The sequence below is a fragment of the Indicator indicator genome, chromosome Z (assembly GCF_027791375.1).
Source record: "Indicator indicator isolate 239-I01 chromosome Z, UM_Iind_1.1, whole genome shotgun sequence".
Classification (NCBI taxonomy): domain Eukaryota; kingdom Metazoa; phylum Chordata; class Aves; order Piciformes; family Indicatoridae; genus Indicator; species Indicator indicator.
Window position 1 is genome coordinate 6,486,386 of NC_072053.1, and position 25,525 is coordinate 6,511,910.

Here is a 25,525-nt window from a genome sequence, read left to right on the forward strand (position 1 = left end):
CTCCAAAGGAAGGAAAGGAGTTTATGAGGACAAAGAGGAAAGGATGCAGTTTGGAAAATAAAAGGGAAAAAATATACTGAGAAAGGAATGGATGCTATTCTGTCAGGACACAAAGCAGGGTGGATGAAGCAAACACAAAACCCAAGAAAAATCTTGCCATTGAAAGAGTAAGCAGAGAGATTTCTTTCTCCCTTTTTTTTTTCCAGTTTGTTATATCTTTATTTACTTTCAAACTACTGATTCTCTCTTCAGGACTTCGTAGCTGGCTGAAAAGATATTCATTTTGGTTTTGTACTACAGGAATAAATTCCATTACACAAAATCTCTTACTCACAAAGGATTATTTTTTCTCATCTTGTTTCCCAAGGCATCTTTGAGATAGTTATCACTAAATAGCAGTCTGTTACCTACTTTTCCTTTCATCTGTCAGTGAAAAACCTGTAAAACCTATGTACAACAGTGCCAGCAGAAGATACCACTTATGTTTAGCATACTGCTAAATATAGATTTTACAGAATTGTTGGTTTCTTAGTTCATAGGACTCATTTCCACTGTTTCTCAGTGGCTCTTTCTCATCCCCAATATCACTGTCTTTCATCTGTCCAAAATAGGCAGGAGAAGCTTTGCATTCATAGTGCCTGTCAAGAGATTTCAGGTGGATCAACATGTGAAGAGCATAGGCAAGAACCAGAAGCAGAATCAGTGACATAACCAATCCCATAAGTATTGCTGGAGAGAAAAAGGATGCACAGTCCTTTGCATAGGCAAAATGTCCTTCTTGAATGTTAAAACCTTGAATCTACAAAAAGAATAAAAGGGCTTGTATTAAATGAAGTATTTGCTGCCTTGCTCACAAAAAAAAAAAATCAAGAATTTGCTCTTGGTGACAGTAAGAATTTTTTATTTAATATCTACTTATTTCAAAATTGTATCAAGCAGTGCTATCTGGACTTAATGCTCAGAGGTTATCCAGGTCAGTCTTCTAGAAACCATCAATTATTCTAATCCCCTTCACTCTGCTGCCCCAAAGACTTGCAGTTGTGTTTTAAACAAAATGTTCTAAGATCACTCTTCACAGCCCAGTCATATTTAATTGTAAGCATGGTACATTTCAAGTTAGCAGCCCATTTCCAGTATCATTTGTTGAGAATCTCCAGAGCCTCTTTTTCAAACCACATAAACTTCAACACAACAAAGAAATAGTCTCAACTGGACGACTTAATGTTAGAGCTTTCTCACCAGATCCAAGTGTGCAGCATATGGCAGCTGCATGGGTTTTCATTCAACTATAGCCAGTTTTATTTGTGGGTTCAGTTCTAACATAAAGTTTATCACATTGGCACTCAGGGAACTGACTGCTTCACCAGGTCACTTCATGGGCAATTATAACACAGTGAGACAAGGGAGATCAGTTTTTCCTCCAACCCACTTTTTTGTTTCTTCATTGCCTGTGAGTTAGGTATATGAAAGCAAGACATCCTAGTCCAGTCATTGTAGACTTCCTACTATCAAATGCAGAAAAATAGACACTTTGAGAAGATGATTAATCTCATCCTAAATAAGGATTTAAGATGGGTCAGAGGAATTACCCAACGGCTTTAGAGGCAGACTGGGGTGACTTTAATTAGGGCACCAGGTTAAAATTGTTAGGCATCAAAAGTTAAGGACAATTAATCTCATACTTGGTGACTGATGACGTTATAGATGCTGGTTTGAGAGCCCAGCTCAGACACACAGAACTCCACACTAAAGGGAACACAGAAAACCTATATAGTTCTTTGTTTCCTTTGACTGGAAGATAAGTATAGTAATAGAAGTCTTTGTTTCTATTCAGTTTCTGTTTCATTTCTATTCATTTTTTATTTCTGTTCATTTCTATTCAGTTCCATTACAGTTCCTTGGCAGTGAATTGCAAAATTTTCCATTAGCCTATCTATAGGATCCATTTAGCTTAATTCAATGGCATTACCTGGAAATCAATAAATGTGACTTCCCAAAGCTTTGACAGATCATTTGCAGAGCTGGGTATTAGAAGTGCATCATATCTCTGCAAGCTGCTCACGTGTTCACAGTGGTAGGAGTAACTTGCTGGTGCGTATATTCTGGTCGCATTAAATGTTGCTTGTATGGAATGGTTGTAAAGGAGCTGCAGTCTGTGTAGACTGAACCAGTTCTGAACAGACAGCTGGTAATAGCTGGTTGTTAATAAGAATCTGAAAATATTGTATGGGAAGACAGATGAGTAAGAAACAAGGCTGAGAGCTGCAACTATTAAATTCAGTTGAACAGTCCTAGAAGATACACATTTATATCCGTGTGAGCTCTAGGTATTGAGTCTGGAAAGTGATTTGTGTTTCCTCACTATTGCAGCTGAAGGAGTTTGCTATTTCCCACACAGTGAGGGCAAATGCAAGGGATTTTTCCTAAGTGACTGAGAAAAATCTATATGCAACATATTGTACATACATACAAGATATGAAAAACTTTTTGTCATGAAATGTTGTTTTCTTTGGTTGCAAAGAAGCACATATAAAGCAGGTTACAGCCTGATTCCTGAATGGCCTGCACCACCAGGTCTTACAGCAAAATTCTCAGACAAAAATGTAGTTAATTAGCAAGGTTCAGCAAAATCTCAGATGTGAGAAGGGTCTGTTCAAAAGAGATGGGCTGAACTTTTCTCATGAATAGAAAAGTCAATATAGTAGAAGAAATGTCTAATAAAACATGACAGACATTGTTTGTAAAATGACAGACCTAGGAAATGCAGCTGTCTTAACTACACAATCAACAGTCCTACTATTATTTTTGCTTACATAAAGTCTCCAAAACCAAATTGCACAAGTGCATAACAATGGTTACTCATCATCTTTATCTTCTCTTTAAACATCTAACGTTTTGTTTGTTATACAAACTTACCTAATAACAAGTCCCTTTAGATCGCCAATGTCACCGAACTTCAGAGAAAGCCTAGGTCAGAAAGCAAGTAACGTCAAGCTAGCAAATAAACTTAAGAAATCTTAAGTGAAAAAAGCATCATGAAAGGTTAAGCACAGTTTTACATGGAGCCTTTTGCTCACTATACCTTTAACGTCACTAGAAATAAAACCCTGAAAGGATTCACTTTCTACAGGGAAATCCAGCAGCTGACTTGTTAATTTGAATGAGGCCTAGATTATCCGGAAGGAACAGAACTGCGTGCTCAAATTTTAACACACTCCAATCCCATTGCTTCCATCATCAGCTGACAATTAGGTTAACTTGTTCTGTGTTCTTCTTCTCAAACCATGATATCTTAGTCATGAATCACTTCTGTACATCATTGCAAAGCGTGGACAGCCACATTATTCCCATCTTTTTAGATACTTGAGCACAAGAAATGCAGATGACATTTGAGTTTGAATTTCACACATGTGCATCATTAGATGACTGGTTAAATGATCAGGAGCACAAGTTGTGTTCTACTCCACCTTCCTAGTTCTAGGGAATGGTGAAGGAAGAAATGGAAAGACCCAGCAGATCAACACCAGGCTCTGAGCCTTGTGTCAGTTTACATGTACCAGGGGAAATTTAGGCTTGAGGTGAGGAGAAAGTTCTTCACAGAAAGAGTAACTGGCCAGTGGAATGGGCTGCCCAGGGAGGTGGTGGAGTCACCGTCCCTGGAGATGTTCAAAAAAAGATTGGATGTGGCACTTAAAACCATGATTTAGTTGTCAGGACATGTTAGGTATTAGGCAACAGGTTGGACTTGATGATCTCTAAGGTCTTTTCCAACCTGGTTGATTCTGTGATAACAACAGGCGTGCTGGACACAGGTGGGATATACCTGTTTCAAAGAGGGAAAAGGATCTTTGCCCAGGAAATAGCAGGACTTGTTGAAAGAGCTTTAAACTAGATTTGAAGGGGGAAGTGGATAAAACCAGGCTTACTAGTGATAAGCCTGGGGGACGCACACCAGTGTTTGAGGGATGGTGTGCTAAGCAAGGTCCTTTGGTCTGCCATCTCAATGAAGACAGCAAATGGAGAACCATGTGACAGCAAAGACACAACATTTACTGATGTGTTAGAAACCATGGAATGACCTGACAATGGCCATATAGGAATTGGTGCTTCTGCCCCAAAAAGATAATGAGATTGATAGCCCAGCTGAAGTGCCTGTACACCAATGCATGCAGCATAGGCAACAAACAAGATGAGCTGGAAGCCGTTGTGCAGTGGGAAAACTGATATAGTTGCCATCACAGAAACATGGCAGGATGACTCCCACAATGGGATAGCTGCAATGAATAGTTATAAACTCTTCAGAAGAGATATGCAAGGAAGAGGCAATGAGCCCTGTATGTTAGGGAGCATTTTAACTCTCTACCTTGACAATGGTGTCGACAGGGTTGAGTGTTTATGGGTAAGAATCAAGAGAAGACCAACAATGAAGATATCCTGTTTGTTGGGAGCTTGTTGTGTTGTTCTCCCTCAGGTGGGGAGAAGGGACGTATTGGGTGTTGTAGAAGAGACTCTGAACACTTTGGGATCTCTTTATCACTATGCTTGTAGTTTTTGTAGTTTCACCAATTGCTTTTCCATTTAAACTTTCCATTACTCTCCAATCCGTTTGTGTGAGTGTCATTCTTTTGTCCCTCTTTGGGCAATAAGAGGAGCTGTCTGGCCCCAAACCAGGACACTCCATCTACTTTGCATTGATTAGACAGTATAAACTATCTTGAAAGCTGGCCTAAAGCCACAACAGAGTATTACCATAACAAAGACAGCTGAAGAAGGGAGAAGTTTAAGAGACTCTTCTGGGGTGAGTGACCCGGGTAATGCATCATGTGAGCATTTGGCTATCAACTGGCATAATTTAGGTCAGTCTTTAAACCTGAGATATATTCCAGCCAGTTTTTCCCTTTCCTCTCTGCTATGAATGCAGGTTGACTGCAGATCTAACCTAACACTTGTATTTAGCAATTTCACTGAGTCTGACTTACAATCCCAGATTTTCCACTTTTCTATCCATAGAGCATGATTTCGCATGTAGGGGCCTCACTCAGTAGTTAGATGCTGTCAGTTGCAATGAGCAAATGGATACTTCAAACATACAGTTTCTAATGACTTGATACGTGGAATCTAGCAGAGGTGCTACAGAACGGTTCATGCAATCTGTCAAATGTTCTGACACACACACACCCCCCTGCCTAGTGAGAACTCAGAATAGGACAGGCCTTCCTTTGTTAGGATTCTGAAATATATTCAAAGGGTAGGAGTCAGGGAAGCTCATATATCTCAATGTACCACAAACAAGCAAAGTACAAGAGTAACTACTGGGGAGAAGTAGCACTTTCCCCTCTCCTTCTCCACAGAACAGAGTAGAAAAAGCTTAGTAGCCATAGTGTATCTCTCGATCCCAGCAAAAAAAGGAAAAAAAAAAAAAAGAAGAGCAGCTACCTCATGGGACAAGACAGAATTTAATAAATGAAAAAAGAGAGGGGAAAAAAGACTGATGCTCTGCAAGAGCAATCAGTGACCACTTCCCAAAAGCAGGCTGATGTCCAGTGAATCTCTGAGCAACAGCCACCCTGTGTTGGTGTGAGCTGAAATTCCCCCCCCCACCAACAATAACCAGGCTAGCTCAGTCTGGAAGCAAATGAAAAGCTGTATTTACAAGCAGAGTCTAAAATCTACAATGAAATGCAATGAATATGTACAAATATACAAAATTCACAACATTCACAAATATATACAATCAACAGAAAAGCACAACCGATCTCCCTTTGCTTCCCCCCAAGGGGACCCTCCCAAAGGGGCCTCTCTCTCCCAGGAGCTTCCCCCCCAGACCCCCCTGGACAGAGAAGCAGAGTTAGTTAAGCAGAAAGTTGTTAACTTAGCTGCCAAGGTCAGTACGTGTTATCTTCAGCCAGAAGAGAAGAAGAAAACAGCAGCCAGACAGCCCAGCAACTGCCCCCACTGCAGAATGCAGAATGTGCAGAATGCCTACTTTGTTTTGGGTAATAGTTCTTAAACATTTCTATCTATCCGATGGAAGTGTTTAGAACAATCGTTATTTTGCTTTCTTACCCCCAATAGTGACTTATTTACATTCTTTCACTTTCTCTGTTCTGAACTTTGCAAGGAAAAATTAAAAAGACAGTTTCAAACCATCACACACCCTGAAAGACACACAACTCCTACCCTCTTCCTCAACCTCAGCTTTTTATTGCTTAGCATGGCAGGGAATGTAACTTTGGCCAGCTTGGGCCCTCTTTCAGCCTCTCATCAACTTCATCCTACTTGCTGTGGAGGAGACTGACAAGCAGATGCTGTGAAAGCACTGCACAGCAAAAAACCCCAAAACACTAGTGTGTTATCAACACTGGTTTAGCTGCAAACCCACAACACGAGAAAATTACCTCCCTTCCAGCCAAAGAAAGAGAGGGAGAAGTGAATGAATTATGCAGTACTGTAACCAGAGTACAGAGGTACTTCTGACAGACAGGTAGACAGAGTAAGCCTGTTCCACTGTAATAGCCTCCAAAGAGCAGCTCCAGCAGGACTCTGCTGTCCAGCACTGCATAGTCTTTATGATTTTTCAAGCCTTAGTAAAAACTATAAAACCACACTTCAGGTTTTGAAACCCTTAATTTTGCATGAATATGTTTTCTATTAGATGACTATACTTTCTAATAAGACTAGGATTATTTCTCAATTGCAGACCAGAAGAGAAGAATTCATGCTTGTTATTATTATTTTTATTTTTAAAATAATAACATTATTTTTATTTTAAAAATAATAGTATTTTATGCTTTACCAGCCTGTCAAAGCATAGTGCTGGAAAAACTAAGATGCGAAATAATTCAGACTGCCTTGATGAATACTGATACTACAAAGAGAAAACCTAGCTTATATTCCAATTATGCTTTTAGTTTTGCTGTAATGTCACTAAAATTTTGGTGCATCTTGGGTTATCCTTCACAGATGTATAATCAAAGGTAACAGCCATTTTCTGTGGAAATGTCTTTAGATGTATAGGTGAAATGTTGTATAGGAGCTAATTGCTGGGTTTGGTCATATTATTTTACTGTTTTGTGTCATTACAGATTTAAACACCATTCACAGGGTAGACTCAATGCTCAGCACATGCTCAGTTTTGTACCTACCTCCTGATTTTCAGACTCTTGCCTACTGGAGTGGAATCAATGATCTAGTATTAGATGCGAAGCCAGACAACACATGGCATGGAGGGACAGAAATGGTCAGGAGCATGGCAAAGGAAATCAAAAACCCTACATGCCTAGCCATGACACTGGAGGATTTTGGGTCTAGTTAGGCAAATACAGCTCTCACTCGGGTTTAGCAGGAGCAAAGCTGCTAGATGTTGTTCATGCTGAAGAAATTCCTAACAGACTGGGATGCAGAGTTCAGCTATTCAGAGACTTTTCACGTCACGTGCTAACCTGTAGTGAATTCATTCTTTGGTTTCAGCAGCTCACAGACCACATCCTGGGACTTAGCTTACCTAACTATGCATCTGCGTCTTGTACCAGTGGTTTATGTTACTGTTGGCACATACCCTATGAACAGATAAGTAGTCATGCACAGCCAGACTCTACACCTCTACACTCAGCACAGGATCCACCATTCAACCTCCCAAGCAGCTATGCAGAACAGCTGGAGACTAAAGAGGTCATTAGCTTCATAGGTACTAAGAGTAAACCTGGCTGGCCACAAGTATTGACTACACCATTGCAAGAGGTGAGGACTGTGTACGTCTGTGTGCCTCACATAAGACTGGTGTGAAAGCACATGACTTCTGCTGCCTTACTGCCTGCCATGGCAGAACATGGGAAGGAACTCGCCCCTGGGGCTCTGCACCATACAATACAAGGTCTGCTTCCTTCAGCATGCATTTATTAGACTTGTTACCCAGTACTAGTTCCACTGACAGAGTACAATGTCACCTTACATTGCGTTGTCTTCACTGCAGTTTGAATCTCCAACATCCACTGTTGCGTGGACACCAAATGTCTTCTCTGTCAAATCCAGCTGTGTGTGGTTTTCAAACTTAATCATGATCCTCTTGGCCCAGAAGAGAATGCAGGGGATGCCATTAACTGTGACGTTGAGAGGGCTGGAGTGGCTGTGAGTGAACGGCTTCCAGGATGCTCTTTCCCACTTTCCTCTCCTGCTCAAATTGTAGCTGACAACCTGATTGACCCCATAAAACACCAGTATGAGATGTGCATTTCAGGAGTTACTCTCTATCCTACCAGAATAAATGAGGCCAGCACTTGGAGAACATCTGTGGACTAGTTTTCAGCTGCAGCAGTACTAAACTACAGAAGCAGAGAAATCTCTGGCTAACACCTTCCCACCACAGGAATTCTAGCTCCAGCACAACTCACCAGAGAGCAAATATGAGCTAAATTTATTCTACTAGGATAGTATAATTGAAGCACACCACATTCTCAGCATGCTCCCAGCTCACCTCATCACAGTATAAATCTGCCAAATATAAAAAGTCGAAGCAAGGCTAGAATCACAAGGAGTTCATCCCAGCAAAAGACTCTCTAGGACACTTGTAAATTTCAACATGCTAAAGAGGGCTCAGCTTAGGCGCAGGACACGGCCTACCCTGCCAAATGCACACTAGGCAGCTGTCCAGCTGAAAGAACCATCCACCTACATCTACCTCTAGACAGCTTGGCTCCTGATGGTTTTAAAATCAGGAAAATGTCTGATGCAGAAAGACATTGTCTCAGGTATGGATCCCTGCCTTTAAATACAGTTTGCTAGATTAAATTCTGGGGACTGCAGCTTCCATGTCACCTGTAGACACTAGAGAAGTGCTGTTCCTTCTGACCCAAATTTCATTGCAAAAGGAGGACAATTTGTTTTCAGACAATATCATTTAAGTGAATTAGGGATCAGAAAGGATTTTGAGATCTAGATGTCATTTCCATACTTGAAGCCAAAATCTGCAGACAACAGCTTTTTCCACCTACACATGTATCCCATCTGAACATGACTCTGCATGGTTGTCTTGCATGTCATACAATTAAGCACAAGCAGGAGAGGTCTTCTGAGTCCCAGTCATGAACAGCACCTTAACAAGTTCCAGAAGGGATGCCAAAGACTCAAAGCCCCAAAGCTTTGTCTTGGCTTAAAGAGGTTTTTTTTTCTGCTGTTGAGATTAGCGAGTCACATTGCCTAGCTCAGACCCTGAAAGAGCCTTTTTGATACCTGGCCTTACCTACAGCATGTGACTGCTTTAGGATTAAAATTAGTAAGCAATCACAGCAACAAGCTGAAAGCAAGGTAAGATCATGGTCAGAAAATAAGATGCACTAGCCATCAAAAAACAGACTACAACTGTCATTTCTGTAAAGGACAAGACTGTCTTCTCAGAAGTACAGATGTGAGAGGTTTAATCAACAAGTTATTTACATCACATTATTTGCATCACTTGAAGGGGTTTTGGTAAGGAAGCAATTTATGCTCCATTTTTCAGAAGTCCTACAGGCTGCTGTCAGGGAAACCACCCCTCTAACTGTACACAATCTGCAGTTTTGCTTCAGCTATTCTTTCAGTACCAAGTACCAAAATATTGGTTGCAGTAGTCAAATGGCATTCTACAGACTATGGATGATATGATTTGGTTCTTCCAGTAACACCCTGTACCCAGACCCACTGCCAGTCAGCAGCAGTGGTAGCAACTGAAATCCCACTTCACTATTGAAGATATCTTGTACAGCAGGTAGTGAATCAGTACCACATTACAGTAATTTAGATGGTTTCACTAGCTGTTTCTTGTAAACAATTACTTAATTTTGTATTATTTAATTCAAGAATGTAAATAAGATCTCAACATGCTATAAAAAACCCTTAGATTCAGTCCTTCAAACATTACCTGCACTTGATTTATATTCAATTTTGGCTTCACACCACCATCATAACGTCGACCTGCAGAAGAAAGCGTGCTATCAGCCTACAAAGAAAACATCCAATCATTCATAAAAAGCACAATTTTGCATGTTCTTATGCAGACAATACCTATCCCTTCAGGAAATGTGCATTCAGAATACTTGATTTTATTTTGGAAAATATTTGGCTTAGTACAAATGTTGCCTTCAATACTTGCATTTTCTATTTTACTTTACCTTACCCATACAAGGAGGTTCCACTTCTTTTCACTGAACATCATGACACCCTTACTGGGAAAATTTCTTGTGCCCAAAAATGTCAGGATTCAGCACAAGCATATCAAAAGCTTCACTTCGTTCATACATCAGACTGCTGTCAAAAGGGGTGTGCTAAATTGCATGGCAAACACATGTAACTGTGGGTGGGAATTTCTTTGCCTACACTGACCAGAGATGAAAAGCTGTGACAAATAACATAACGGCCCAGCTGTTTGCCAGGAGAGTGAAGTTTCACAGATGATAGATCATTTCATGAACGCTTTCAGAGTTCCATCCTTCAAACATTAAACATTTGGTTAAAAAAAAAAAAAGTGTCAATACGACTTTCTTCTACCTTCCTACTGTACCTCAGAGTCAGTCAGTAAATTATTATTTTAACCAGGAAAATACTTTAAATGGTATTGCTGAAAGACGGAATGCTTTAACAAAACATTTGACAGAATAGTCCCTAATGCAAACAGAAGGAACATCTGGGAATGAAGATCTTTTACAGCCCCACTAACAAAAGCCAGTATCAGGCATTCAGACCAGTGAAGGGAAAAAAAAAAAAAAAAGCTTTACCACTTTTTAGCAGAGAGTCTTGATCTGGAAATGCAGGTGAACTACAAAAGAGGAGAAAAATATTTATGGTACAGCATAAATTTAAAGATTGCAGCAAGTTTACAGCTCCTGTTTCTGCTTGTTTCAATAAAATATTTAAAATATAACTCAGATCCCTCTCGTTAATGTCACAGAAACAGGGCAAATGAATCCCAAAGACAGTGTACTCAGGATAAAAATGCCTCATTTTCAGAGATATCTCTGATGGATCAACCCCACCAGGCATTCCCATATCTTTACCATATCAATTAAAGGTTTCATTACCCTTCTTGTCCTTCTCCATGGGACCTCTTTTGGGTTAAACACTGAACCAGTTCCAGCCCACAAGCAGGGTAAAACAAGGATAGTGCTGCACCATCCTGAGCTCCCAGTGAAGACCAGAAGCAAAACACTGAACTCCTCCAAGATAAAGTAAATGCACTGGGTTAGTATGCCTTAAACCCAGATTTACAGCCATCTAAAGACAGCTTCTGAAGAGTTCCCAGGCAAATCCCATGGAAGTTAGCTGCAAGGTAGGGTGCAAGTGAAGAACACTGTGAATGACAGCTACCAGGCTCATGAAATTTTCAGCTTTTGACTTTCTTCTTTGCTATAATTTAGCGGTAAGTCTTCATCTGGTGCAAAAGTGATTTGGCTTTCCTGAATTAGAGAATGAAGTCCAGTAGACTCATGTACATCATCAAAAGATCTACAAGATCAGACTCTGAGAAACAAAGCTCTCCTTTAGGACCAGACTAGTCACAGAAACACCATTCTGTACCTAACCACACCACAGCAGCTTCCATGGGACCTGCAGTCCCTACAATGGATTGATCTACTGATCTGATAACATGTCCACTTCTCAAGTGTGCTGCCAGCATTCCCCAGAAGGTGAACATATCAGCACCCCACATTCACAGCTGACTATCATCCCACAGAGACTCTGAACAGACACCCTACTTCTGCCTGCACAGTGCCTTCCAGGCCATAAGCAATGGTGGGGCCAGACCAGTGACCTCACAGCCACTTCATGTAGAAATACACATCTATCTTCTAGTTTTGTCTTGTTTCTTACTGCCTTTCCAACACAACGCATGGCATAATAGTTGAAAAAATATACACTTGAAAAGATACAGACAAAGACCAGTATGCAAGCATGAGGAACAACAGGAGGTTCCACCCCAACACAAGGGGACACTTCTTTATGGTGAGGGTGACAGAGCAGTGGAACAGGCTGCTCAGAGACACTGTGGAGTCTCATTCTCCGGAGACTTTTAAAACCCAGCTGGATGTGTTCCTGTGTGACCTGCCCTAGGTAAATCTGCTTTGATGGGGGAGGTGGGGGGTGGAGGGGACATGGGACATGACTCAATGATCTCTGGGGGTCCCTTCCAAACCCCTAATATTCTCTTATTCTGTGACTAGGAATAAACACAGTTTTCAGTATTTATGTATAAATTGTACATTGCAGAGTCAAGCCTTGGCTTTTCTGGGGAGTCCTTGAAGAGCTGGGTGAAATCACTCCCTGATGGATGGCCCTGGGTAAAGGAATCTGTGTTACCCACTAGCATGTATGGCAGGAGTGATCCCAAGCTATATTTCCATTGTGGCATCCTTAATGACAGATAATTATGAGTCCAAACAATGTAAAGCCACAAAAAGAGATATATGGGGTAGCTTAGAGCCTGCCCTGCTTGCTGTAGTGCCCTTGCAACTCTGGCAGTCACGGAATTCCATCACTCTGAACCTGACATGCCTGAAATCCATGGCAACAGTGCCCATATTTCACATGCAGTGACTTGTTTACATGCAAGATTCAGGAGGGCAGCAGGCTCACTCTTATCAGTGTCTCTCCAGTGAGAATCATAGAATCATAGAATCAAGAAGGTTGGAAGAGACCTCAAGGATCATCGAGTCCAACCTGTCACCCTAAACCTCATGCCTATCTAAACCATGGCACCAAATGCCACGTCCAATCCCCTCTTGAACACCTCCAGGGATGGTGACTCCACCACCTCCCTGGGCAGCACATTCCAATGGCCAACCACTCTCTCTGTGAGAACTTTCTCCTCACCTCCAGCCTAAACCTCCCCTGGCACAGCTTGAGACTGTGTCCTCTTGTTCTGGTGCTGGTTGCCTGGGAGAAGAGACCAACCCCCTCCTGGCTACAGCCTCCCTTCAGGTAGTTGTAGACAGCAATGAGGTCTCCCCTGAGCCTCCTCTTCTCCAGGCTAAACAGTCCCAGCTCCCTCAGCCTCTCCTCATAGGGTTTGTGCTCAAGGCCTCTCACCAGCCTCGTTGCCCTTCTCTGGACATGCTCCAGCAATTCAACATCTTTCCTAAACTGAGGGGACCAGAACTGTTCCTTCACAAACTCTCTACTGCCACAGATAGATATTTTGTGTTCCCCTGCAAATTCCTGAAACCCAGAAGGCAAAATAGGCAAAAGTGAAGCAGAGTCTGCTCTCCAGGCTGTCATTTTGACATCAGACACCAGGTCTGATGAGCCACTTTGCTCCAGATCATCAGGAAGGCTGCTCAGTCCCTTCAGCAAAGAGGACACTAAAGCTAAAGACTGTGTCCAGAGAAACTGTAACACAGCACAAAAAGGCAGCTGGGCTCTGTGGCATGGGTGCAGTGACTGGGATCTGAGCTGAAAGAACGTGAAAAAAGATCACAGAATCAATAAGGTTGGAAAAGACCTCAAGGATCATCAAAGTCCAACCTGTCACCCAAGAACTCGTGACTACTAAACCATGTCACCAAGTGCCACGTCCAATCCCTCTTACATCCAAAAAGTTCAAGGCAGATAACACTGTTTAAAATCAACCTGGCAGTTTTATTTACATATAGGGAGACCAACTTTCTCTTCAGTTGTATCTTTTAAATCCCACTGACCTCAAGAAGGCTGTGCTTCAAGGACCCACTTTTAGCATGTCCCACTTTCTCTTACTGCCCCTTGAGGTTTCCAAGCTGCGCAAAGGTCTCATGCCAACAGCAAGCAGCCTTCAGAGGAGGGTGGACATAATCCTCATTTTGACAGATGGGTAACAAAATACAGGGTTAAAATGGACCAAACCTTGTTTCCACGCTTAGGTAAAGCTCTCTCTTAGATTGGGATTTCTTTTCTAGTCCTCCTTCATAACAGATTGTGACTTCAGACTGGAAAAGGCAATTTTGGGGCATAATTTCATGACAATAGCTATAAAACTTAGGCACACCAGAAAGAAACTGATGTAAATTATTTAGTTATCCTAACTTTAGTTATGTTTAGTCACACATATATATATTTAGTTTTACTGAGTTATACTTTTAGCTCCTCTCTGTATACATAATTAAAAACATACAACCCATTAATTTCAGTTTGGAAATCACCATGTTCCACTGTGCAGACTGAAACACTGGGATGAGAAGACACTAGTACAAAATCATGCAATGCATTTCATTCCTTCAGTGACTTGAAAGTTTTTTATCCAGTTATGGGGAAATGATGAGTTATTTTTATTTTCACAATTGTAAATTAAAAAAAAAAAAAAAAACAAACACACAAAAAACTTTCACTTAGCTTCTTATCTGGAAGCTAATACTATGGTCATGCCAACTAAATCATCCTGAGTAACACTAATTTAGGCAACACCAAGCCTTGCGAAGTGCATGGAATGAATATATGAGGCATAGCTCATTGCACACACCCTGTGAGGTTACATTCTGACCATAATGGTCATAACCAGCCTCCAAGCAGCTGCAGCACAGGTTGGGAGATCGTGACAAGACAGTTTGACCCCTCTGCATCACATATAAAACCACAGCAATGTGCAGCCATGCTGCTCTGGAAGAAATGTCAAGTTTCTGTTCTCAGCATGAAGATACTCAAATATAGATGAGTCTGCACAGCCAATGAAATATTCATGCATTCATGAAGAACACAGAGGACAGAGTGACCTGGGAACCACTGCTAAGTACCACTGCATGACAAATACAATCAGCCAAATAGCAGGCACATATGGGAGCAGGCAGAGGCACACAAGTACCTCCACCTAGATCTTCCTGATTGTTACTCTGTCCATTAGCAATGCTGGCTGTCTCCTTTTCTCCAGCACAAAACATGCAGCCCCATTAGAGAAAGGTGAGGGAAAGCCACCATAGCAAGGCTTGCAGTCTGTACTTTGACTTACTATGGCCAGACCACTATGGCATAATCTCTGTGGTGTAAGGCAAGGCTCGCCTTGGTTTCTGAACAAGCACAAGTTGACATTGATGTTATCAGATCTGTCAGCTGCCTTTGACACTCATCACCCTGAGGTGTCACAGAAGCATGTGATCTGTGACAGGAACAAGGGGCCTTCAATAACCATCCTGCTGTCAAATCAACAGCCTTTCCAAGCAAAAGGCAAGCTGGAGAGTCAACATGCAACCTCAAGTAATAAGGCCCTTTTGCCCTCAGCCGAAGCATCTATCACAGAACAAAGCACTAAAAGAAAAAATGGGGAAAATAACAACACATTAAAAATATGTGTTTCTTTTTATATATAAATATACTAATTCCATGTATAACATCCAGGAAATTATTTAGCACTAGAGCCACCTTCTCCACCACTTGCAAAACTAGCGGTAAACAGTGGCTAGACTGAAAATTGGCATCAGCAAATTCTTTTCAGAGCACTGAATTAGAGACTTTTAAAGTTGTTTTTTTTTCACCCATTGTACCCCTAAACTGCAAATTCAATTGCATACATGGTACATGTTTCAATAACTAATATTTTTCCTTGCCAATTTGTAAATAACTAGCCCAGATACCCCCAGACATGCATGTTGTATGTCAAATTTACCATTCTAAGTATGTCAGGAACCCACATGAAATTGGATTAGCCCTAATACAAAGTACTGGGATGACTAATCACTATGTAAACCCCAATTAAATAAGATTATAAGTATAAAGAAGTGTAAATTCCTTCTTATCAGATGACATTATCCATCTACATAAGATAACCAAGTCTGGCCTGTTTGTCTAAAAAAGTCCACATAGAATCCAGCCCCTGGAGAGTTTTGCCCACTCAAATAAGCCACATGAATAAGGCTGGCACTCAACAGCAATGAAACGTGGAGGCCATAGAGAGTTTTCACTCCATCAGGTTATATGAAGCCATATTCACACAATGCTTTACTCTTCATGCTGCTGCTCTGACAAAATGCATCAGAGGGCATTACTTCAGAATTGTCACTCTTAATATCGTCACTGGCTGCCGAACTAGCTTCAATTACTTTATGAAGCACTTAATTGGAAAATAACATGTGAACCTCCAAACGCACTAAAAACAAAGTTACGGAAGGTGATGGATGCTTGCTGAGTACCTGGTAGCAATGAACTACTTACAGTCCTAGGGATATTGGTTGCAAGTAATTTCAATCAAGTTATTAAAATCATAAATGCGGAAGCCTGGGAGCCCAGACTCCCAGCAAAATCTAGTTCCTTCTATGAAACACCCTAAAAAAAATATTATTAAATATTTTAGATGTATCTATTTAAGTTCTAGCATTAAGAAATATCTACAAAGCCCATGACTCTCAACAATTTTTAAATTTTAAGTATTCTGTGTCATATCTTGGCAGTCTCATGTGTGACTTGACACAGGGAGACAGATTTACATAATTATTTTACAATGTACTGAGTACTGGGATTTGATCTGCACTTTGATGGATGTCCACTAGGAACTGGATCAGAATGACAAAATACTGAAGCTTCCATTTTTAATATAAGAAAGAAACTGAGCTCACAGAAATTCTAGCACATTAAGGCTGTGCAGGCATGATCCCACCTCCACAGAATGCAAAGGCAAAATCCCTATTCAATTCACCACATAAGGATCAAAACTTTATTTCTCAATATTTATTGTAATAAAGTTCATGTAATGCTCCACTGCTTGAACCCTTTTTGATCTGATTTCATCTGATGGCATCTGATTGCAAAAAAGTGCAATTATGCTAAGAAGATACTAAAAAAATCTGAAAATTGGCAGAGGAGAACAGCAAGTAAGCTATTTAAATGAAAACATATTGTAGTACTTATCAGTAACTGACTACCAGATCTCTTAATAGAAGCTTAAGCATATTACCACATGTCCTTCTTGCCTTATATGCACAGATGTTATTGCCAGCTGTGACCTTCATCAGCATACTTTACCTGTGTGTTTTGAGTGACTTTGGGGCATGATTCAACTAATACAGTTTAGGCTGTTTACACTTTTAGAATGCATAGCTCTAAAAATTGCCTTTTTTCCCTGCTATGATTTGGGATTCCTATTTCTATTTCCCTACAGAATAAAACAGTGCTATAAACAATGATAAATCCAAATCTCTACTCATGTCATAAGTTTAACGTTTCTTTGCAATATTGAATTCATGCTTCAAATATTCATTCTACACAAGTAGAAGATTTTAGCACCTATGTTTCTTGGACTGGTTTTCACACCCCTGTTGTTACTCTATTTATAACTCCATTTTCACACAGACCAGGGAAAGTCAACGTGAGAGTCATTAAAATGTCATGAAATATAAGGCAGATGCCCACAGAACACTCATTTAAAACCCATTTCTAGTATTTTTTATAAAATTGTTTTAAAGTTATGTTTTTGATGCAATGTATGCTTCAAAAGAATTCATTTCTGTATTAGCCCCAAGTGTTTTTAAATCTGAGAAGACAAAGCTATGTCCTAACATTCTATGCTGTGATCAAATCCACTTCCACACAGCACAACTGACCAGATGACAGCATTTAAAGCCTGCACTCAACTCTGCCAGCAGAGTTCCTGGATACACTGACCTGTCATCCCCTGTGGCGTTCAACTGCTCCAGAGACACGGCGAATCCCACGTACAAAAGAAGCAGCAGGGACCTAACAGCGGTGCGTCCTTCCATTGAGAAGACAAGCCAGCTCCTCCACACCCAGCGCATCTGCTGCTCTGGTCCAGCGGGCAGCCGGGCAGCCGGGCGCCCGCGCTCTGCTGGGCAGCGTGACGGGCAGCAGACCTGGCCAATCAGGGCGGGATCCGCCGCTCCATCACTGCACCAGCGCCCGCGGGAGAAGCTCTCCGTGTGCTCAGATTAATTCTGACAGTGGACATCTACCGTTGGCACGTTCCAGCCTCCCTGTTGCGTGTTCTGGGGAAATTGTGCCAGGGTGTGAGCTCTTTGCTAAAGGAAAGAGGAAGAAAATCAGTCTCTGCAGGCTCTAAAATCAGACTGAAGAGCACTTCCTATCTGTACTCAACCTTAAAGAAAAGGGAAGGTGCTTTTTCCAAACAGCTCTGAACTTTCTCCTAAGATAAACAGAGAAAGAATTACATATACTTTTAAGTCATATAATACCTTCATAGTATTATCCTCAATTTACAGAAGTGAAAACTGACATAGCAAGATTACAAGTCAAGTGTTTGGAATTGCTTTCATTTCTTCAGTACTAATTCAGTTTGTGTATGCTCAGCTTTCTGGCTCAATTGCTTTTATACTTATAGTCAGGCCACAAAACTGCAGTGCCTCCATCACTGTGAATATAGCAGATTGGCTCTGGGATGAGTCATTATCAACAGATGTATGGTTGCAGGCACACTTCTGCAGACCCTCTGTCCTCATCTGGGTTTGCAAAATATACCTGAGCTCTCCTAGTGATGACAAAGAGGGCAAGACACACAATCTGACCCCTCAAAACCTATGACCCATGTGTTCTCCACACGCTTGCATTCCCAGTGTCTGCAAGCACATTCATGTGCAGTCTGGCCATGTTCAAGAACACAGCCATGGATCTGTGACTTGCTTGGAACTGTGGGGTCCAGGCAGAAATGGGTTCTTGGTACCTGCCTTCAGCGTGGGCAGCTCACACCAGTGCTTAGTTAGCATTTCCTCACTGCACCCTTCTCCACTTAAATATCAGAAAGGACATGGTCACAACCTGCTCCTGCTAACAGTTATGTGTACTCACAGATGCATTTACTGATCTATGTACTCACACACACACCACTGCTTTCTTGCTTACAGGCTAACATTAGCTTCCTGCTGATGTGATCATGCAATAAGCCCTGCTTCACTGTTAAGAGCTCCTTATCAATGTCTGTTGCATTTCAGATATAAGATAAAGATAGGAGATTTAGCATCATAGCTATTAAAAAGGATTTACCATCTTAATTCATTTCTCCTTCAGTGATACAGAAAGTATTCACTAATCTTAAAAATCTCTCAACAGCTTGTCCTCAGTATTACAGCTTCTATCCAATTTAAGGAGGAATCCAGATACTTATGTGTGACTCTCAGCTTGAAAAAATGAGATAAGGGATCGCAGTGATAAAGGAGTTGAAAACAATCTCTTAATTTTCTGTGAAGCACCAGAAATGTATGATGCTAAAGTAATTATACCAATACAGAGCCATGGTGCAGCTGAAAATTTTAAGCATTCCTGGGAAGGGGAAGAAGCATGACACACTCTTCTAAAAACTGTGAAGCCACTAATGTCACTGGCCAACTGTTAAGCATTGCAGTATACCTGATCCATGGTCCTTCCTAAATAAGTGGGGAGAGAAAGGCACAGAGAGGCTTTCTGATGGTGTCATGAGATTTCATTCATGTGCTGCAGTTTTCTAGGTGTTCTTCATCATCACGGGAGCAAAAGCTAAGAAATAAAAACACTGAAGTACAAACCAGTATGGCACAATTGAAAAATAATGTGTCCTTTGACAGCAGATAACAGAAAAGTAGTATAAACATCAAGCAGACAGTCAGTACAGGATAGTATAGATAGTGAATCCAGGATAATGTCCTGCAGTCCATTCTGTGACAATTGTACTGGCAGCCTGTGTGTTTCCATGGTGCTATCAATTTCTGGAGAGAGCCTGCCTTCAAAGAAAACAATTTCACATAGTCAAAGAGGGGGAAAGTACATGTCCATTTGCTCAGAAACAAACCTGAAACAGGTTGGGCAGACAACTGAGAAAACATGTAATGCCAAACTGCTAACACAGGGGAAACCAGTATAAATCAATTTAAATATACTGACTTGCTGTTCATAATTCACTGATCAGCAGTCATCATCTAAAATAACAGTAAAAGAAGCATGAAGAAGTCTTTCCTTATCTCGACTCTTGCTAATAATAGTAGCGATACTAAGTATTTGATACAATTATCAAAAATGCTGCTTTTTATGAAGTTCAAGCCTAAACAGATTCACATGGTATCTACAGAGAAAGTAGATCCACCGAAAGCAAAGAAGTCATCCTAAGCATTTACCTAATTTTGGTGAAGAACAATGACAAAGCCACCATCTCTATATTACTGAGTTTAAAAAGAAAACTTGAATAGAGTCTTACATGCAGTAGCCTGACAAGGGCATGGTTAGATGAGCTCTTGTGACTCTGCTGACAAATGACTGCTGTACATTCGCCTGGTTTACATTGAAATCAACTAAACAAAGCTTGCTCAGCCACATGCTTCAGTGGACAAAGGGTGAAAAAGGATCGTCACACACTGGTTTATGGAACACACAAGATCACCTTCAACTCCACAAAGGCATCTGATGAACCTCCTTCAGAACAAAGCCACTGCTAACAGTTCTGTTTACATCCTATAAGATGAGCTATGGTGGGCTAAAAGTAATCAATATTCCAAATAAGATGATTAAACTGTGGTTTACCATCTTTCGTTCCCTCTTTGGTAGTAAGTTTTTGTTCATGATTACTCTTCATGCAAAACTCATCCTTTGATGATAAAGCATCTACCTTTAGTTGTTTTTGTCACTTAGAACCACTGCGGTTCAGACATGTCTACTACCAGGGAGGAGGCACAGCAGGAGATCTTACTGCAGTTTAAAAACTGCTGGATTTTTTAGATCTGTCTTGCGGGGGGCGGGAAGGTAGTTAAGAAAACAGATCGCAATTATATTCAGTGTTAGGGTTCACAGTTTTGCGAGTTTGTGAAACAAATAATCAGAGACTGATAGGCTGGCCAGTCAATACTATTGGCATCCCACACATCCCCAAATGTGTCACCACAGTCTAGCAAACCCCTGTCAAATGGGATGCTTACATAAATGTTGATGGAGACCCTGAGATGACAGCTGTTCTGCCTGATGCTGCAGTGATTACACACACACTGAGTTTGCATACAATGAGTGAGACTGCAGACATAATTTTAAACATGGATAATTTATCTCTTTGGCTAGCATCTCCTCAGGCAGACAATGGCACAATCTGTTTTCAACACCATTTACAGTTACCTTCAGCTGATATGTATCAGCTCACCATGAACAGACCACCTTTCTAAAATAGTATGTCTCAACCAAAGTATAAGGTATCGGCCACTGTGCAAGGTAATAGCAATTAATATATCATTACTATTTTTTTAGCTTTGAGACACACATTTTTCCTCTGATTCAGCTATATTCACAATGCATTGACAATGAAACAGAAGCATGGAAAGAAAATTGGCAGAAAATAGCTTGTCTCAGGTCCAAGAAAATCCTCTCTGTGCACAACTAATTTGCCTGCAGGCCTTTTAGCCTTCATCTTCACCATACAAAATAGGATGATGCAAAAATTAATACTGTTACTTCTCTAACTCCTTCCTGCCTTTCTTCTGCTCCTTTCACCATTCCTAACAACTTCAAAGGATGCCATCCTGTCCTGAGAAGACTCCAGACTCTACTGCAGCTGGTGCGGACGGAGACTGCACAACCTCTCTGGACAGCCTGTCACTCTCTAATGAATGTTTTCATGAGGTTCAGATGAAACTTCCTGCGTCCAGATTGTGTCCATTGGCCATTGTCCCATTGCTGTGCACCACAGAAAAGTCTCACCCCACCCTCTTCAAACTCACCTTTTAGATATGGATAAGTATCAGTAAGGTCCCTTCTCCAGGCTAAACAGCCCCATGTCTCTCAGCTTTTCCTCCTAAGACAGATGCTCCATTGCCCTCATCATCTTAATAGCCCCGTACTGGACTCTCTCCAGTAGCAGAATTAATGTTCTGATTCTTGGCCTACCCTCCAGGGAAGGGAAGGAGTGTGCGTGGGGGGTGGGTAGGGGGGCAGTAGGGAGTGGGAAGGTGAGGAGGCGGGAGCTACAGGGATAATTACACAAAATAAACAGCAAATCAGCCCAGTCTGCATTAGAAGGTAGACCTACCACTGGGGAAAGTGGTTCCAACACTTCGAGAATTGTGGCAGCCAAAGGGCCTGGTTTGTTTTACACACAGTGCTTTGTAAAATGCCAAGTGACAGAAGCCACTGGCGCCGAGGTACAGGACAAGCTAGTCAAAGCCCTAACTGGACCTGCACTTTTCATAGGATCATAGAATTGTTAGGGTTGGAAGGGACCTCAAGGATCATCTAGTTCTAACCCCCTGCCATGGACAGGAACACCTTACACTAGATCAGGTTGCCCAGAGCCACATCGAGCCTGGCCTTAAACACCTCCAGGCAGAGGGCTTCTACCACCTCCCTGGGCAACCTGTTCCAGGGTCTCACCACCCTCATGGTGCAAAACTTCTTCCTAACATTCAATCTGAATCTACCCACTTCTGGTTTTGCTCCATTCCCCCTAGTCCTATTGCTACCTGACATCCTAAAAAGTCTCTCCCCAGATATCTTGTAGGCCCCCTTAAGATCCTGGAAGACCACAATAAGGTCTCCTCGGAGCCTTCTCTTCTCCAGACTGAAGACCTTTTTCTTGTTCTTCCTGACAGGAAGAGGCATGTCAAGAAACACTGAAACAACTTTACACAGTCTTTCCAATGGCCTGCGCTAAGCGCACTGACACGGGACGAGAACGGCACTTCCGGCGTGCACAAACGGGGGCAATATGGCGGCGGCGCGCAGGACGACGGGAATTGTAGTTCCCGCCCCTGCGGCGCGCGGCCGGGACCGGGGAATGGTGGGGATGCGGTGGAGACACGGGGTATGAGCGGCGGGGAGCCTAGGACTAGCTGCGGAGAGGTTGGTTCCTGACGCCCTTCATTTGAGGCTCTCTCCAGGTCTGCGGGACGTCAGAAATCAGATTTCACATGGTGCACTGGGGAGCAGATTATAGCAGGACTTTTAAGACAAATTGTGGGATTGTGGATTTATCTGCTCAGCTAACTGAAACATTTAATTTTAGAAGCTGTTACATAACAGTGCTGGCGTTCTCCAAGAGAATAACCCATTTCCACCCAGCTGCCACCAGTCCTGCTGGGCAGCTGTTCACAGCAGAGTTAGCAGTTTGTGGTATTTCACTGCGACAAAACCTGTCCAGGGAGAGGAAGGACCAATGGGAGCAGGATCATGTGGCTACCTTTGCGTGCATGACTTTTTTATTTAGAGAGTGGTCTGCTTGAATGACGCAGCTATGCCTGTTCAGTTGGCATCTACAGATTGCTGCTTTGGCAGCATGGACTAAAGGTAGGTCTCAAAATTAATAAAGGCTTGTTTCTGTTACAGGATTTTACTCTCCACAGGGAGACTTAGAGGAAATGTACTTAATAATTTGTCAAAAGTCGAAAGAAACCCTAGCTCTGCTATCAAGAGCTCTTCAGCATCTTCCCCACTCTCCCTAAATACACCATAGGTGATACTTCACAGAATCAAAGAATCAACCAGGTTGGAAGAGACCTCGAAGATCATCAAGCCCAACCAATTCCCTAACCCTAAGCAATCAACTAGACCATGGCACTAAGTGCCTCATCCAGTCTTTTCTTAAACACCTCCAGGGACGTACACCCCACCACCTCCCTGGGCAGCCCATTCCAATGGCAAATCACTCTTTCTGTGAAGAATTTCTGTCTCAGATCAAGCCTAAACCTCCCACCTACACGGCTTGAAACTGTGTCCTTTTGTTCTGGTGCTGGTTACCTGGGAGAAGAGACCAACCCCCACCTGGCTACAACCTCCCTTCAGGTAGTTGTAGATGGCAATAAGGTCTCCCCTGAGCCTCTTCTTCTCCAGGCTAAACAACCCCAGCTCCCTCAGCCTCTCCTCATAGGGCTTGTGCTCCAGACCCCTCACCAGCTCTGTTGCCCTTCTCTGGACATGTTTGAGCAACTCAACATCTTTCTTGAATTGAGGAGCCCAGAACTGGACACAGTGCTTAAGGTGTGGCCTAACCAGTGCTAGTACAGGGGCAGAATGACTTCCCCGCTCCTGCTGGCCATGCTATTCCTGATACAGGCCAGGATGCCATTGGCCTTCTTGGCCACCTGGGCACATTGCTGGCTCATGTTCAGCCTACTGTCAACCAGTACCCCCAGGTCCCTTTCTGCCTGGTTGCTCTCCAGTCACTCTGTCCCCAGCCTGTAGTGTTGCGTGGAGTTGTTGTGGCCAATGTGTAGAATCCAGCACTTAGATGTGTTACATCTCATTCCATTAGACTTGTGATGGTTTGAAACTGTCTTTTTTAATTTTTCCTTGCAAAGTTCAGAACAGAGAAAGTGAAACAGTGTAAATAAGTCACTATTGGGTGAAAGAAAGCAAAATAACGATTGTTCTAAACACTTCCATTGGATAGATAGAAATGTTTAAGAACTATTACCCAAAACAAAGTAGGCATTCTGCACATTCTGCATTCTGCAGTGGGGGCAGTTGCTGGGCTGTCTGGCTGCTGTTCCTTCTTCTCTTCTGGCTGAAGATAACACGTACCGACCTTGGCAGCTAAGTTAACATCTTTCTGCTTAACTAACTCTGCTTGTCTGTCCAGGGGGGTCTGGAGAGGAAGCTGCTGGGAGAAAGAGGTCCCTTTTGGAGGGTGCCCTTGGGGGGAAGCAAAAGGAGATAGGTTGTGCTTTTCTGTTGATTGTATATATTTGTAAATGTTGTGAATTTTGTATATTTGTACATATTCATTGCATTTGTCTGCTTGTAAATACAGCCTTCATTTGCTTCCAGACTGGGCTAGCCTGGGTATTGGCGGGGGGGGGGGGGGGGGGGGGGGGGGGGGGGGAGGGGGGGTTGGGAGAATTTCAGCTCACACCGACGCAAGACTGTTTCCATCTATCCAGGCTGGCAAGGTCTCTCTGCAGAGCCCTCCTACCCTCTAACAGATCGTCGTCTGCTTCCAACTTGGTGTCATCTGCAAACTTACTGATGATGGACTCAGCCCCCTCATCCAGGTATCAGTAAAGATTTTGACCAGGATGGGGCCCAACACTGATCCCTGGGGGATCACTTCTGCTTTTGCTCACACTTTAAACATCTTGGGAGGCACCTGATGAGGATGCAAGGGTACAAGAGGAGCTTTAGTGAACTCCCAAGGACACTGGCAACAGGAAGGCGCCTTCCAAGCTACAGCAGAGCCCGCTCCATACGAAATACAGGTAATGCCACCATATGCGCCTCATTTTTAAGACGGCTCCCTGCCTGTTTCGAGCTTGGCAGTCACCCTCCGTTTCTTTGTACAATGGAAAGCACTGCAATTATCCCCGTCGACAGAGAGAGAGGGCGACCAGGGGTCATTTATTTGGGGAAGCCAGGCTGAACCTGAGCATCCTTCACATCACTGTTTTCCCAGAGCACCCAGGCAGAACGCCGACGAGCTGCATTCTGTGCCTGCCCCGCTTCCTAGCAAGGTAGGTAACTCGCGGAGAAACGGTATTAAACAAGTTAAAACGAGGGACAGTCGGCTGCGGACACAGTTACCGCGACCCGCTGAGGAAACCGAACTGGCGGGCCTCCGCAGGCTGGCGGGGTTGTCGCACGCGGTGCCGGGCGAGAGTTTCCATCAGGCGCGGCGCGGCCAGCTCGCGACAGG

The 25,525-nt window shown here is 42.5% G+C and overlaps 1 protein-coding gene across 1 annotated transcript; it reads right to left on the minus strand.

Moving 5' to 3' along the window:
- Nucleotides 1–496: 496 nt before the first annotated feature.
- LOC128979857 (V-type proton ATPase subunit S1-like protein) lies at nucleotides 497–25,496 on the minus strand. The gene is made up of 7 exons (XM_054398271.1): nucleotides 25,414–25,496; nucleotides 10,749–10,789; nucleotides 9,896–9,948; nucleotides 7,952–8,193; nucleotides 2,917–2,967; nucleotides 1,970–2,213; nucleotides 497–799 (listed from the first exon to the last, which is right to left on the minus strand). The coding sequence occupies exons 1-7, from the start codon at nucleotides 25,494–25,496 to the stop codon at nucleotides 497–499; spliced, it is 1,017 nt and encodes a 338-aa protein (XP_054254246.1).
- Between the last annotated feature and the right edge of the window lie 29 nt (nucleotides 25,497–25,525).